Here is a 15,754-nt window from a genome sequence, read left to right on the forward strand (position 1 = left end):
TCATCTGTTTTATCCAGGGACTATTCTGCAGCCTGAGTTATGATCTGTTTCTTATTTCCGTGGTCACGATCTTTGCTGCGCTGTTTGGGGGTCAGATCTGTATGTGGGTGAGGGTAAGTGTAGGATTTCATGAAGAATGGCATGGGGCTGTTTTCCTGAGCCTGCCTCTTTGCACTCTCCCTGGTACTTGCAGTGGCTGGAATTTCCCTTTTGATTCACTGGTGACAAATCTGGGTCTTTAGTGACTTTTTTCCTGTTATGTACTGTTTGCAGCTTTGCCCATGTCTGGGGGTAAGCAGGAGGGATAGGATGAGAAGGAGGGAAAGTAAGGTAGAGAGAGAGAGAGAGAGATAAAAAGAGAGAAAGAGAGGAGAGATAATTGAGGCAGGAGACATTTGCTATAGTGGTTAAGACACTGCCTAGGTGGGGGCAAGCATTGTAGCAGTGGCTTAAGTGCTTGGGACACCCATACTGGATACCAGAATGCCTGGGTTCAAGTCCCACCTCCACTGCTGATCCAGCCTCTTGCTTTGCATCTGGAAGGCAGTAGGTGACAGCCTAAATAATTAGTTCCTTGCCACCTACATGGCATACCCAGATGGAGTTTCTGGCTCCTGGCTTCAGCCTGGCCAAGCCTTGGCTGCTGCAGGCATTTGGAGAGTGAACTAGTGGATGGAAGTTCTCTCTCTCATTTCTCTCTCTCATTTCTCTTTCTCTCCCTCTCTCTGTTGCTCTGCTTTTATAAAAAGATGCTTCTTGGGCCACCTGAATTCACATTGGAGTACCTGGGTTTGAATTTGGCTCTGCTCCTGATTCCAGTTTCTTGCTATTTTATTCTGGGACAGCTGATTTTGGCTCAAGTATTTGGGTCCCTGATGCCCACGTGGGGGGCCTGGATAGAATTCTTGGTTCCTGGTTGTGACCTTAGCTGTTGCAGACATTTGGGGAAATGAATCAGGTAAAAGGAGTACCCATTCCTTTCGAATTCTCTCTCTCTTTGTCTCTACCTCCATTTCCGTCTTTATCTCACTGGGTGGGTTTACCTACACAGTCTTGAGACTACAGCTGCTTCAATCAGAGTCAGGTTTTCCTGAGCACCTGAGGGTGATTCTTCCTGCATTGTCACTGACTCAAATACTGTTTACTGGCTAAGCCCTATGAGAATCACATACACACACACACACACACACAGAGAGAGAGAGAGAGAGAGAGAGAGAGAGAGAGAGAGAGCGAGAGAGAGAGAGAGAGAGAGAGAGAGAGAAAGAAAAAATCTTCTTTCTTTGTAGCTAGGTGGTTTACTCCCCAGATGGCTACAAAGGCCAGGTATGGTCTGGGACTAGACCAGACCAAAACCAAGAGCCTAGAACTCCGAGTCTCTTGCATGAGTGACGGCGGCCCAAGTGCTTGGATGATCTGCTGCTTTTCCAGGCACATCAGCAGGGAGATGGATTGGAAGTGGAACAGCCAGGTCTAGAACCCAGCACTCTGATATGGGATGCTGGCATGGCAAACAGTGGCTTAACTCACTGTGTCACAGTGCTGCACCCCAAATCTGTACTTTTAATGTAGTTCCTGAGTTGCTTGTAGTGTGAGCTATAGACAGAAGTTATGCCCTTGATTTCTGGGAACACAAGAGGGTGTAATATAGTTAATAAGCCAGTTTGCAGTAAATACGTATTTTAGTGAGTCTTTGGGAATTTAGATCTAATATTCTCATTGCTAGAGATCCTTCTCTGTAACCAATCAGGTTTTTAATATTTGCAATTTTTTAAAATTTGCAAATTTCAAATCTGCGTAGAACTTCAAGCTCTACTCTCCACTGCCCCCTCCCCCCAGAGGCTGGGTGAGCACTGGGAACAGTAGGGAAAGATGTTGACAGTGAGATGGAGCACTCTACATGCTAAGCAGGCTTGGTAGAGCATGCGCTCAGGGGAGAACTGAAAGCTGTGATGGTCTGTATGGCTTGCCTACAGATGCTAACTTTCTCCTCTTTTTGGTTATCCCATTACTGCGTTCTTCGACAAATCTTAAAAATGCAGAAGTGCTAAAGAGTTGGTGGAGATTTGGGAGTGGTTCAGTAAACATAGCCAGAGTGCTACTAAGTACTGGGAACTCGGTGATTAAGTTGATCAATTTTCTTTCTGGACAACAGGAACAAGGTAGATTGAAAATTCTGGTACTTGAGGATTTCTTCCAAGAGGCTTAATGGTAGTAGTCACCCAAAGGCTTCTGCTGGCCTAAAAGGGGGTCCACGTGATACGGGGATTTCAGAAGTGAGGATGAAATTTACAGTGAACTGGAATTCACCTATGTTAGATTTACCCTGGAGGGGTGGGGGTCAGGGGCTTCAATCCGAGCGGAAGCAAAATGCTTTTTCATTTGCATCCCACAGGTGGTACTTTTTTCGCTAAGACTGCCAGTGTTTCAGAGAAAAAGCCTGTAAGAGATATTCAGAGTGGCTGCACCAGCGCTTCTCGGGCGGGAGGGGCTGCCGGGGGCTTTCTCAGCTTTAGACTAGAGGTAGGGAGGCCGACAGAGCGCTAGGTCCGTGCAGCTATAGGATCCCTCTGCTTACACTCAGCTGGCTGTGATGGGGGTATCAGACTCTCCCGCAGAGCTTTACCAAAGTACCCTGCTTCAGGACCACTTTCTGTTTATGGACTCAGACTAATCAGCGTTCAGTTCTTTCAGTTTTAAGACTCTTCCCCAGAGGGCTTAGCTGCACTGATCCGAATCAAAGGCCAAGTCTATTCCTCAATTGAAGACAGGCGTATTTCAACGTCCTCCTCTGATTCCAACCCCTTATCGATCTTATCACGTCAAATCAGGCTACAGCAGAGGTTTGAATGCAGCCCTATCCGATTATGGAGTGCCGGGGTTACACTCGAGATCAGAAAAGAGGTGAAGATCATAACGTGGCTTCCACTTTCTCGGGCTCCCGGTAGCTACACACTGCGTAGGGATCATACAGTTCGCAGCAGCGCCAGATAGAACTCCAGACCGCCAACAAGAGCAAATCCAAGCTTAGGCTCCCACCACGAGTAGGCGACCTCTGGCGTCCCGTTGGGGAAGCAGGGTGGCGACTGCCCAGGAACTCGTTTCCACATGGCAAAGCCAGGTATGCCAAGGGCTGAGTGCAGAGCACTGAGAAGCCAAGGGCCGGCTGCTGGCCCACGGATCCGAGGGTGACAGCTGGCTCGGCCTTGGCGGCTCTGCCGGCGCGAGGCGCAGCACTGCGGGGGGACGAACAGGTGCGCGGGCGGGGGGCGGTGCTTGGGGATCCTGCGCACTGCGCGCGCCCCTCCCCCCTCGCGCGCGCGACTCGCAGCGCAGCCCCGGCCCGGCGCTGGCAGGAGGAGGAGCTGCGGCGGCTGTGGCCACTTGGGCAGGTCGGCGCGGCGCCGCCGTAACCCGCCGACGGCGCGGGCTCTGGGTCCCTGTGCGGAGGTAGGCGCAGGCGGCCCTGGGGCCATGGAGCCTGGTGACGCGGCGCACCCTGGCCCGGGGCGGGTAGTTCGTGAGGTGCCGCCGCGGCTGCTGTTGCTGCCGCTGCTGCCACTGCTGCTGGGTCGGGGGCTGCGTGCCGGGGCCTCGGCCTCCTCCTCTGGGGCGGCGGCCGAGGACAGCAGCGCCATGGAGGAGCTCGCCACTGAGAAGGAGGCGGAGGAGAGCCACCGGCAAGACAGCGTGAGCCTGCTCACCTTCATCCTGCTGCTCACGCTCACCATCCTCACCATCTGGCTCTTTAAGCACCGCCGGGTGCGCTTCCTGCACGAGACCGGGCTGGCAATGATCTACGGTGAGCACCCCTTACCGCACCCACCGCTGGCGGTACACCCCTCCTTGACCCGCCCAGCTGCCGGGCTCCCCCTTTGACTTGCCAGCGTGTTTCGTTTGCTGCCACGACGTTGGTTCCCAAGGTCAACTGTCTGCATTTTCTGGCTTTCCATTAGCATTACAAAGAATACCACCCCATTTCTGCCCTGAAATTCAGCGAAAATGAAAGGCTCGGAGGGGGCCGTTCCCTCAGCTCCTGTTCTCAGTGGCTCCCCGTTGCTTCTTCCTTATTCCTTTCCTCCCCCCCCTCCCCCCCGCCTTCCGTTCCCTTCCCAGTTCAGCTCCACGGAGGGTCTATGTGTGGGGACGGGAGCTGCTGGAGGTGATTGACTGCCCAGAGAGACAGGCCATGTTGACGCTAGGGTCGAGGGCTGAAAGTGGCTCTTGGCATGGGTACAGGCTAGCCGGGCCCTGTTGGATGCCACCTCCAAGGCTGGGCTTGTGGGACCTGTTTTGGATGCCACAGTCATGGTCTTAACGAGTGAGTGCCCAAGGTATGAGGTCTGTCTCCCCAGGGGTCTGATTAATCCAGTCAGAGCATATAGTGTTGAAATCAGCGAGTCTGCTCCAGGACCCCTAGGCAGGTGTCACCACCAGGACAGGCCTATAGATGGGGAGACAATTCCACCGCCTTCAGGCTCTTAGGTTCTGATGGGAAATTGTATCCAATCACTTGCCCTCTCAGAACAAGAGGAGCAGTTATATCCCCTGACATGGTAACATGGAGTGACTTTAAGGATCCAGTTGTGAGTATGTAAGGAACCACAGTAGTGGGCTGAAGTCACTATCGTTTTGTGGATTTAATGGTGCACAGTGTGTGATAGGCCCAGGGGTCCGGGCCAATCTTCTGTCCTAATGCGGAGGTCGTCCTTTAGCCATCGTCTGAGTCATCCCTCTTCTCCCGTGAGCCCTGCCCCCCCCCCCCCCCCCCCCCCCGTGACTCCGAACGGAAGGCACCTATTTGCCGTTTGAATTAAATTCCATGGTGATATTGATGGTTTTGGGTTGGGCAGTAGCTGGAGTCCACTTTATGGCTGTTCTCAATCGGGACCATTTGTACTTCATCACTTAATGCTGGAGGGATCTCTCCACTCACTTTCCACCCAGGGTTCCCTGGTAGAGAATGGAAAGCAGACACCTTAATCTTTAATGTGAAAATTACTCTGATCCCTGGGCTTTGTTCTCAAGGTTCCAATTTCGGTGTTGACAGCTGTGTGCGGGGTGGGGGGGGGGACACACATGGCCAAGCCCTTTCCAATAAACCGTGTCATGGATAAGTCCTGAGAGGATGTAAACAGATCTTGAGTTGAGACAGAACCAGGTCTAAAAGTAAGTTTACTTCCTGCAGACGAGAGGGCTCAGGTCAGCCTTGAACCTCTGTCTGACTGTTCTGGAGCTGCGTGTGTTGTGGCAGCTGGCGGCAAATGACCGAGGCCAGGGCCTCAGATAAGCAGGCAGGTTTCCTGAGCATCTGGAGAGCAAGTAGAGAAAGTACATTGTCATTTCATGCCACTGACTCTGAGCCGTTCAGGTCGACAGGTAGCCAAGAAGGAAAACATATATAGTAGTTTCTAGATTTACAGGACAAACGTGGGAAAGGAGGTAGCTTTGACAGGCTCATAAATACAGGTCCAAAGATATGGAAAAGAAGTGGGAGACTTAAAGATATATGTTTCAGAGGAGCCCTGCATGTTTCTAGGAGTTCAGTCACCTTTACCTTTAAGGCTCAGAAACGATCATGGAATTTTCCTTTTGCTAATAGGCCCTTTTAGAACTCCCCTCATCCTTTCCCATCACCACAGTTATGGTCCACAGTGTACCGCCCTGTTTTGTAAACAGCCATGTCACAAAGCTGGTTTAATGAATGATTATTCTGAAAAGGTGACATCGTCCCATAGCATTCAGGATGTTCTCTCTGGGTTTTAGTGTTACTTTAAAATGTATGCAGCAATTTCGTTTTTGACTGCATGGCGTCCTAGCTTATGCTGAGTGCTAATATTTTCCTATGGGTCATAAGTAATCATGAGAAAATGTTGGTGTCTTTTGCTCAGGGATGGGATCTGCTTCAAGGCCCTTCTCCCCCATCTGCCCACCTGAATTCATCTGGTTAGCTAGTTATTATACATTGAAAACTATGAGGATAGGCATTCTGATTTAAAAACTTAGTTCACTAATTTCCTTAAACTTTGTCCAAGATTGTGAAGTGATGGCTACCGTCAGGCAAATCTTTGAACACTCAAGCGCATGCAGGACAGATTTTTCAGAGCTTCTCTTTTTTTGTTAGTAAAGAATTAGATTTTTCCTGATATCAATAGAGGAAGTGAGTAATGGTTCTCTTGACTGTGAGCAATAAAGGACACGAAAGCTTGAGGAAGCATTTTTGTGCCGTGTGCTGGGTCTTCGGCTTAGTTTTCTGCAGGTAAACAATGTGAGTTTTCAATGTAGGCAGATTTGTATGAATGAGGCCGTTGAACTGTGAATTTTAGTGCTAATCATTTTGAAGGAGTGTTTTAAAATTAATTTTATGCCAAACTACCAGTAATTTGAAAGAGAGCTGTAGTAGTTAAACCTGAATGGACGAATATGTGCAGGCCACAACCTTAGAGAAGAATGAGCTGGTCAGATGTTACCGCTTATCTCCTGTGCTTTTTGCTTTTTGAACCGTGCAAGTGAAATCAACTATAGTGTGTCCGTATGTGTCCCTTAAAAGCACTCAATCTCACGTCCACATCTTCCTATGGGAATCCCATGATGCTGATAGTTTTCTGTGAGCTTTCCATTGTTTGCTGCACCTGTGAGACTTCTAGAACTGTGTGCCTGAAATGGAGAAAAAACAACAAACAAGCAAAACCCTGGGCAAGAAAGGGGTTTGGCTTCCTCTCCTCTTTCCCTCCTTTTTGTCTCCAGAGAAGAGGTGTGGCGGCCATGAGGAGCTGTGCCTAAATACATTCCCTGAAGCACTTGCTTGGGTGCAGAGGACCCAAGGACAAGAGATACACTGCGAATGCTTAACGTTTCAACAGAAAGGAAACTCCCGTCCCCGACTCAGGGACAGTTATAGGCCTTCTTGTTGGCATCTGGCTGGCACAGCTACACTACAAGTTGCCTGCAGACCCACTTCTCCAGGGACGTTGAAAGCAGCCCCCGGGCCCTGCCAGGAAGCAGCAAGGCACTTGGCTGACACCTGCCTTACCTGTTTTGTTAGGCTGGAGAGCTCCCAGCTGGCTGTGTGTGTGTGTGTGTTTAGGTGCCATCCTAGTGTTAGGGAGCCCTGCATATGTTTGAACAGGGGTAAGGCAGATAATGTTAGTTACTGGGGGCTCTCGCTCCCGCTCTCTCTTTCCTGTGTACAGTCAATCTACTTCCCCCATAACGTTTTTGTAACAACAGATTAAGTGTTCAGAAACTTCTGATGCTGTTGTGCCAGTCCACCGCCTGAGTATCACTTCCTTTCTGCTTCGTGCCTGGCAACTTCACAAAGATGGGTTACCACTCCAGCTCTGTAGCTGGTGGGCTCTGTGTGACCTCTTTGCTGTATCAGCTGCTTAGCTAAGCACAGCCTGAGAGCGGGCTCCTAGGCAGAGTCTGAAAGGGGGGAAGATGGGATTCGCTACAGGAGCGTGAAATTAGCATTTGAGCCCTTGAGCAAATATTTGGGAACTGTCTTCTCCCTGGTTAATCAAGCGTTGCCTTTTAAAACAGTCGCTCATTTTGTCCGCAGTTTGGGATGGTACTATGTTAATATCAGGATGGTTGGTGTCCTGGGTTCAAATATTGGTGTTTGTAGAAGCTGTGGAACACTGGGTAAATTCTCTGTGCCTCAATTTACTCTTGGAAAATGCAGATATTGTTACCTGCCAAGATTGTTGCATTATTGAGATATTCAAGGGTCAAGTGCCACGTTTGGCACTTAAGCACTTGGTAAATATTAGTTCCCACTCTACTTTAGGCATAGTGATTTGTTGCCAAGCTTTGCTTCTAGAAGTTTGCTCAACACCAGACCTGTGTGCATTTAAAACGCATTAGGAGACAGTTTGTTGGAGTGAGGAGAATTGTATGGTTTTGATTGATTATTTGTTAATACCTGGAAAAATTTAGAATATACTTACCCTTCCATTTAATCCAGCAGTTTCAATTCCTGGCTTATCCTTCAAAAATACATGTACTCGTAGTATATTTAACAGCATTGGTTTTTCTTTTCATTTCTTTTTTCTTTAAAACAGCTGCTAAAAGTTACAATATTCAACAAGAAAGAACAAATTAAACCACAGCACGTTCCCATTAAGGAATAGTATGCAGATGAGAAAAGTGTTTTTAGACATTATGGCATCCTGGTTTTTTTTTATGATGTATTTATTTGTATTGGAAAAGTAGATCAGATTTACAGAGAGAAGGAGAGACCGAGAGAAAGATCTTCCATCAGTTGTTCACTCCCTAAATGTCCCAACGGCCAGAGCTGGCCTGATCTGAAACCAGGAGCCAGGAGCTTCTAGCAGGTCTCCTATGCGGGTACAGGGTCCCAAGGCTTTGGGGCATCCTCTGCTGCCATCCCAGGCCACAGTAAGGGAGTTGGATGGGAAGTGAAGCAGCCAGGCCATGAACTAGTGCCCATATGAGATCCCAGGCATGCAAAGCTAGAATTTAGCCACTGAACCCTCATGCCAGGCCCAGACATCCTATTTGTTATTTAAGTAATCATATAGTATAGGTTCAGAAATATGTAAATACGTATTTATATAAGACTGATATGCTTGGGCCTGATGCTATAGCCTAGTAGCTTTATATACGCTGGGATCCCAGATGGGTGCTGGATCTAATCCCGGCAGCCTTGCTTCCTATCCAGCTCTCTGCTTGTGACCTGGGAAAGCAGTTGAGCATGGCCCAAAGCCTTGGGACCCTGCACCTGCATGGGAGACCCAGACTAGGCTCCTGGCACCTGGCTTTGGATCTGAGCAGCAAAAGCCGTTGCAGTCCCTTGGGGAGTGAATCAATGGATGGAAGATCTTCCTCTCTGTTTTTCCTCCTCTTTGTATATCTGACTTTGCCATAAAAATAAACAAATCTTAAAAAAAGAGACTGATATACTTTTCTAGGACAATGCACAAAGTTAATGTTTATTCTTTGGGTGGAAGGATGGTTATTGGGAGATAATGGGGGGATAGTACTTGTCCCTTTATAGTCTTCAGAATGGCCTGAGCATTCTTTTTTTCCAATACGAAACTTTTCCAATTGAAACAGAAGCAACTAACTTACGTAGGAAAAATATGAATTAGGAATATAGATCGTCATTATGTCATTGGGTGGCATTTTCCTTGAATGGCAAAATGTTCTTGAAGAATCTGGGCATCAAAGATCTGTTTGCTTATTATTGGAAAATTATCAATAGAGGTAAGATGTCCTGAAAGTGTGTCTTAGAAAAAGTTAACCTTTGTGGGAATTCTAATCTTATAATTAGAAAGCCACCCATTGTAACCCCCAATGATAATTGATTTGGACAAATATTCTAAATGAAGTCCAGAGGCCTAGGTGAGAGTCGGTTGGAGAGCAGGCCGCCTGCATGGTGGGATCACCGCATGGGTTGCTATGGACAATGACCATTTTACAACCAAGCCATTAGATTTAATCCTTGCTCTTTGTGGGGAACTCCCTGTGTTTTCTGTGACCCCTGTTGCGATGCAATAAAATCCTACAACTTGATAGCATTCTTCCCCCCAGATGTTGTTTAATCTGAATCTAATCGAAGATTTAGGCTTATCTTTCATTTTACAGCAAATCCGGGGGGATAGAGACACAAATTCTAAAACAGTATGAAGAAGCAATCAGATTAATCCAAAATGTGGGAAAATTTACAAGCCAGTCTCTTTAAAATGTCAGTGTCAAGCAGAAGATGGAGCGTTTTAGATTAATGGGAATGAAGAGAGACACAACTAAAATGTAGCACAGGAAATATGCTTGGCTTCTGGTTTGCCAAAATGAACTATAAGCAGCAGGTATTTGGGGGGGGCGGTGGATTTAGGAATATTTGGAAATAGACTGAGCATTGGATGATAATAGGGAATTGAAGTTATTTTTTAAGTGTGATAGATGAGGTAATAAAGAATGTACTCATTCTTTAAAAATGAGGCTGACATATTTTGGTGAGGTATTTGCATCCTAGTGTATGCAATTTTGCTAAAAGCTCAGTAAAAAAAAAAAAATAGCCACCTATGTAGGAAAAAAATGAAGATGGCCACGTGCTCACTATTGTTGAATCTAGGTCAGTGGCATGCTTTACACTCTGCTTTCAACTTTTCTGTATGTTTTGAAATTTCCACTAAGGTAAAAGATTGGAAGTTCCTCCCCTCCCCTCGCGCCGCTGCAGTAATCTTAGTTCTAACCTGCTGACCCTCCTCCCTGGAAGGTTGTATGGGAGAGGTTGTATGCATCTGCTCTGAACTCTCCTTCAGCTTTCTCTAGCACTGAGTAACACCGTTTGGCAGTAGTTTAAATGAAAGATTTTGAAAGTACCCTACTTAGGAATTACTAACCTCTTTTTACATTCATTTTTGAAGACTTCAAGTTCACGAGTCTTTTAAAAAATCACTTCTGTTCCATTTATAAGCAAATCTATGGTAGGAGACTTCTTCGTAGATTTAAAGCATGCTGCTTGGATTTTAATCAACATGATTGCTTATAGTGAGTAGTGCTAGGTGTGAAAATAGACCAATCTAAAATTTCAGTGACTGAAAATGAGAAGTGCATTTTTCACTCCCATAATGGGCCAGTGCAAGGGACTTGCAGGTGGCTCTCCCCAATGTGATACAGGGACAGGGTGACTTCCTTCTTCTGCCTTCCCTATCCCTTAAAACCTTGGAATCTTCCTCAGGCTGGTGAGTAAGGAAAGGAAAAGAGGATCTTAGGAGGAAGACATTTGTATGAAGTGTGGAAACGTTGCCTGCTTTTGTTGGCCAGAACATGGTTGTGAAGGCCGCATCTAGCTGGAAGCAAGCCGGGGAAGTGCACTGGAATTGGAGGAAGAGGAACAGATTTGGAAAGCAGTTAACCAATCTCTGTTTCGGTATTTGGTGAATACTTTATCATACAGAAGTCAGAAAAGAGAAGTACTGGTAGGATTTGCATATGGTTCATTTTGTGTGTGTGTGTATATACCTGTTTGATAAATCAAATTCTATATTTTAAGTAATCTGGTCTACTTGGAAGAGAGTATTCATCTTGCATTTATGCAATTGTCTCCATGAATCTATTTATGAGTGTTGCTCAAAGATCAACGACATTCATATCACCTGTAAACTTGTTGGAACTGTCAGGTCTTGCCCCAGACTTCCTTAGACTGTAAGGAGGTGGGGCTCAGAAATCTGCTTTTTTTGCATGGTGAAGTTTAAGACTCACTGTTATTAAATATCTGAATTTAAGAATAACTTTTTTTTTTAAAAAAAAAGACTTATTTTTATTGTAAAGTCAGACATACAGAGAGGAGGAGAGACAGAGGAAAATATTCCATTCATTGATTCACTCTCCAAGTGGCCACAATGGCCAGAGCTCAGCTGACCCGAAGTACAGTTCCATTCCCGATCCCTGCTAATGGTCTGGGAAAGCAGCAGAGAATGGCCCAGATCCTTGGGACCCTACACCCACATGGGAGACCTGAAAGAAGCTCCTGGCTTTGGATCAGCTCAATTTTGGCTGTGTGGCCATTTAGGGAGTGAATCAGTGGATGGAAGATCTCTCTCAGTAAATTTGCCTGTCCAATAGAAATAAATAAATATGTATTTTTAAAGTAGATTGAAAGACAAGCTGCAGGTTGGCGGGAATGCCTTGTTTGCTACTGTCTCCCCATCTCCTCTAACAGTCCCTGACACATAGGTGCTGTGGAAATTTTGGTTTAATGCATTGCATTTTGTCAAAAAGATGGGATGCTGTCATGATACCTAGCCTTGAAAGTCCTTCTTTTAAGTTGTTGATATCAGATTTTTACTGAAAGAATGGTTTCTGAGGAGGAAATATTTTGGTGTGAAAATGTTTGCCTGAATTGTAGTGACCTGTCTATAAAGAAAACAGTGATGAGTATGTAAATATCTAAATATGAGGTTTCTAAACAATATTTGTGGGAAAATGGAATGAAAGGAAATTTATTTTGGCATGAAATTTTTTCTAATCTGTGCGCGTTTTTTCACAATATAAATCTTTCATGAACTATTGGAAGACATCCTTGTATGAATGCATTTCATTTCTTGAAGCCAAATTGATTTTTGTCTTTCAATTCCATTTCCCATCAACTTTTTGAAGTGCCCTCATATGTATATTTGCAGAAAATTGTGCTTGGTTGCTAAACCAGATAGGAGATTGTTTGTTTCTTTTGGTAAAATATATAATTCAAATTTGACATATTATCCAGTTCTAACTCTGTAATTTAGTAGCAGTTGTAAAACTTGCAAAGCTGAATGAGCAATCCTGCCGTCTCTTTCCAAAATTTGTTCATCATACCAGAGAATCTGTACCATTAATCAGCCCGTGATAGCTTCCAGTCTGCTGTCTGTCCATGTGAATTTGCCTGTCCTCAATATTTCATATTTACTGGTGTCATGTAATAATTGTCCTTTTGTATGTGGCCTATTTCACTTACCATGATTTTTCCAGGATTCCTCTGTGCTGAATAGTATGTATAATAATTTCCTTTTTTCTTTGGCTGGATAGTATTTCATTATGTGTGTATATACCACATTTCGTTTATTCATAATTGATTGATACTCGGACTACTGTGGATAATGCTGCTGTGAACATCCAGATATAACTACTTATTTTGAGTTTTCAGTACTTTTGAGTGTATGCCTTGGAGTAAAATTACTGGGTCATGTGAGAATTCTATTTGACTGTTTGAGGAACCCCCAATTTATTTTCCATTTTAGCCCATATCAGTTTGTGTTTACAGCACAATACACAAGGATTCAAACTTCTGTAATCCTCTCCAACCCTTGTTATTTTCCTTTTTAAAAAATACAGCCAGACTGATAGAAATTAAGTGATGATTTTGATTTGTGTTTCTCTAGTGAGTAACGTTATTCAATAATTTTTGTGTGCTTGCTAATTATTTAAATGTCTTATTTGGAGAAAAGTTTATTCAAGTTCTTTGCCTATTTTTAAGTTGGGTTGGTTTTTGTTGTTGTTGAGTTATAGGAGTTCTGTAAGTACTTTACATATCAATTTCTTGTCAGATACACGATTAACAGTTCTTTGCTGCTATTTTGTGAATTGGTTTTTTTTTTTCAATCTGTTGATAGTGTCCTTTAATGCATAATTCCAGATTCAGAAATAACCCATCCTAAAACTCAATTGAGAGGGTGGCATTACTGTATAGCAGGTGAAACCTGCTCTTGCAAGCACTGGGATCCCATATGTATATCAGTTCATGCCCTAGCCATTCTGCTTCCCATCCCACTCCCTGCCTGTGTCCTGGGAAAGCAGCAGAGGATGGCCCAAGGCTTGGGACCCTGTACCCACATGGGAGACCCAGAAGAATCTCCTAGCTCTTGGCTTCAGATTGGCCCAGCTGTGGCAATTGTGGCCGTTTGTGGTGTGAACCAGCAGAAGGAGGATCTTTCTGTTTGTCTCCTCTCTGTGAATCTGTCTTTCCAATAAAAAGTAAATAAATCTTAAAAAAGATTATATCTTTATATATTCTGTGTCCATTAATGTCAAATTATAATCATTGTTACTACATTTACTATTTTAATTATATAAGAAGAAAATGAGAAGTTACAAACCAAATTTTTTTTCATTTATATATGTGTGATTTTTTTTTGTTTTGCCAATATCTGTGTTTTTTATATGATTTTGAGTTACTGTCCGGTGTCCTTGTAATTTAGCCTGAGAAATCACTAGACATTTCTTGTAGATAAGCTCTACTAGTAACACAGTCCCTTAGCTTCCACTTGTCTGTGAATTTCTTAATTTCCCTGTCTTTTTGAAAAGGTTTATTTATTTTTATTGGAAAGGCATTTTACAGAGGTAGGAGAGACACTGAGAAAGAGCTATTTTCATCCACTGGTTCACTGGATGGGAAATGGAGCAGCTGGGACATGAACTGGTGACCATACATATGGGATGCTAATACTTGAAGGTTCTTTTTTTCGCCTAAAGATGTATTTATTATTTGAAAGGTAGAAAACACACACACACACACACACACACACACACACACACACACACACACAGAGACACGATCTTTTATCTATTGGTTCACTCTCCAAGTATCTAAAATAGCTGGGATTGGGCCAGGATGAAGCCAAGAGCTAGGTACTCTCTCTGGGTCTCCCACATGAGTGATGGGGGCCCAAGCCCTTGAGTCATCATCTGCTGCCTTGCAGGTGTTTTAGCAGGGAGCTGCATCAGAAGTGCAGATGAGGTACTCTAATGTGTGAAGGGGGCATCCCAAATGAGGGCTTCACTTACTGTTTCATAATTCCTGTCCCTGTCCTTTTTGAAGGATAGTTTTGTCAGATATAGAATTATTGCTTGACAGTTTTTTTCCCTCTAAGCTGATTAGATATGTGATCCCATTTTGTTCCAGTCTCCAAGATTTCTGCTGATGAATCACCTTTAATGTTATTTAATTAATTTTTAACAAAGGTTTGCTTATTTACCTGGAAGGCAGTTATAGAAAAAGAGCGGGGAAAGAGGAAGAATAAAAAGAGGGAGGGAGGGAAAGAGAGAGAGAGAGAATATGAATGTGAATTTTTGATCCGCTGGTTTACTCCCCAAGTGCCTGGAACTACCGGGTTCACTCCTCAAGTGATAGGAACCTGGAACTCCTTTCAGGTCACTCAAATGAAGGAGCCCAGGGCAAAGGGCCATCTCCCATTGTTTAGTCAGGTACATTAGCAGTGAGCTGGATGGAAGGTAGAGCAGCTACAGCTTTGGAACCAGCATCTAAATTGGATGTTGGCATTGCAAGTAGTGGCTTAACTCACTGTGCTGCAATCCTGGTATTGATGAATCACCTTTAGTCTGATTGAAGAGCTTTTTTTTTTTTTTAAAAAAAAAATTCTTTTATTTTGGTGATTTTTACATAGTTGATTAGGGCACAAAAGGTCAAGGGCTACAGGAAAGTATTAATTTCCATATTAGTATTATTATTTTTTTCTGTATCCGGGATAAGGGAAGAGATGATTGAAGAGCCTTTATGTGCAAGTCCTTTCTCTCTACTGCTTTCAAGTTTTTAAGTTTTTGCCTTTTGTCAGTCTGATTATAATGCATTTTAGTATGAATTTCTTGGAGTTTATCTTACTGGAGTATTCCTGAGTTTCTTTTGTAAAGATTTCTGTCTTTGATTAAATTTGGAATGTTTCCAGTCATTTGTTTCTTCAAGTATTTTTTCTAACCTTTCGCTGTTCTGGAACTTTCATGGTGTGTATGCTTGCTTACTTCATGTCAAACTACACACTTTTCTATCTTTTCCCATTTCTCAGACTTGATTACTTCAATTGTACTGTCTTCAAGTTTGCTCATTCTGTCTTCTGCCTATTAAAATATAGCGTTGAACACGTCTAAGGAGTTGTTTCTTTGAGATACTGCGCTTGTAGCTCCAGAATTAAAATGTTTCCTATTCATAATTTATCTACTGATATTCCATTTGTTCATCATTGTTTTCCTGGTTTCCTTTATGGCTTATGCTTTCTCTGAGTTGTATATACATATTTATGACAGTTGATGTACAGGTACTTTCCCTAATGTGGCATTCTCAAAATTGGTTTTTGTCATTTTTTTTTTCTCCCTTTAGGCCCAAGTACTGCAGGTTTTTTTTCTTTTTTTCTTTTTGTCATCTTATGAAGTTTTCTTGAGCACTTTTAGTCATTCCTTTAGGTAGTTTCCAGACAAGTTAGAAAAAGCAAGCACGCTGGGGCTGGCATTCTGGTGTAAC

The 15,754-nt window shown here is 44.1% G+C and overlaps 1 protein-coding gene across 5 annotated transcripts in view; it reads left to right on the forward strand.

Annotated features, from left to right (window-relative positions):
* The first annotated feature begins 3,335 nt into the window (after window positions 1-3,335).
* Window positions 3,336-15,754, forward strand: part of SLC9A7 (solute carrier family 9 member A7) — a 132,544-nt gene continuing 120,125 nt past the window's right edge. For 3 of the 5 annotated variants that reach the window (XM_040999542.1, XM_040999527.1, XM_040999549.1), the window contains exon 1: window positions 3,375-3,799. In XM_040999542.1, the coding sequence (XP_040855476.1) occupies window positions 3,472-3,799 (328 nt within the window). In that variant the 5' untranslated portion in view covers window positions 3,375-3,471. Of the gene's footprint in view, window positions 3,800-15,754 lie in introns of all 5 variants that reach the window. The other 2 variants (XM_040999518.1, XM_040999534.1) reach the window with 2 other exon arrangements.

This window comes from Ochotona curzoniae, unplaced genomic scaffold (genome assembly GCF_017591425.1).
Source record: "Ochotona curzoniae isolate NIBS_2020 unplaced genomic scaffold, NIBS_Ocur_1.0 contig_1274, whole genome shotgun sequence".
Lineage (NCBI taxonomy): Eukaryota > Metazoa > Chordata > Mammalia > Lagomorpha > Ochotonidae > Ochotona > Ochotona curzoniae.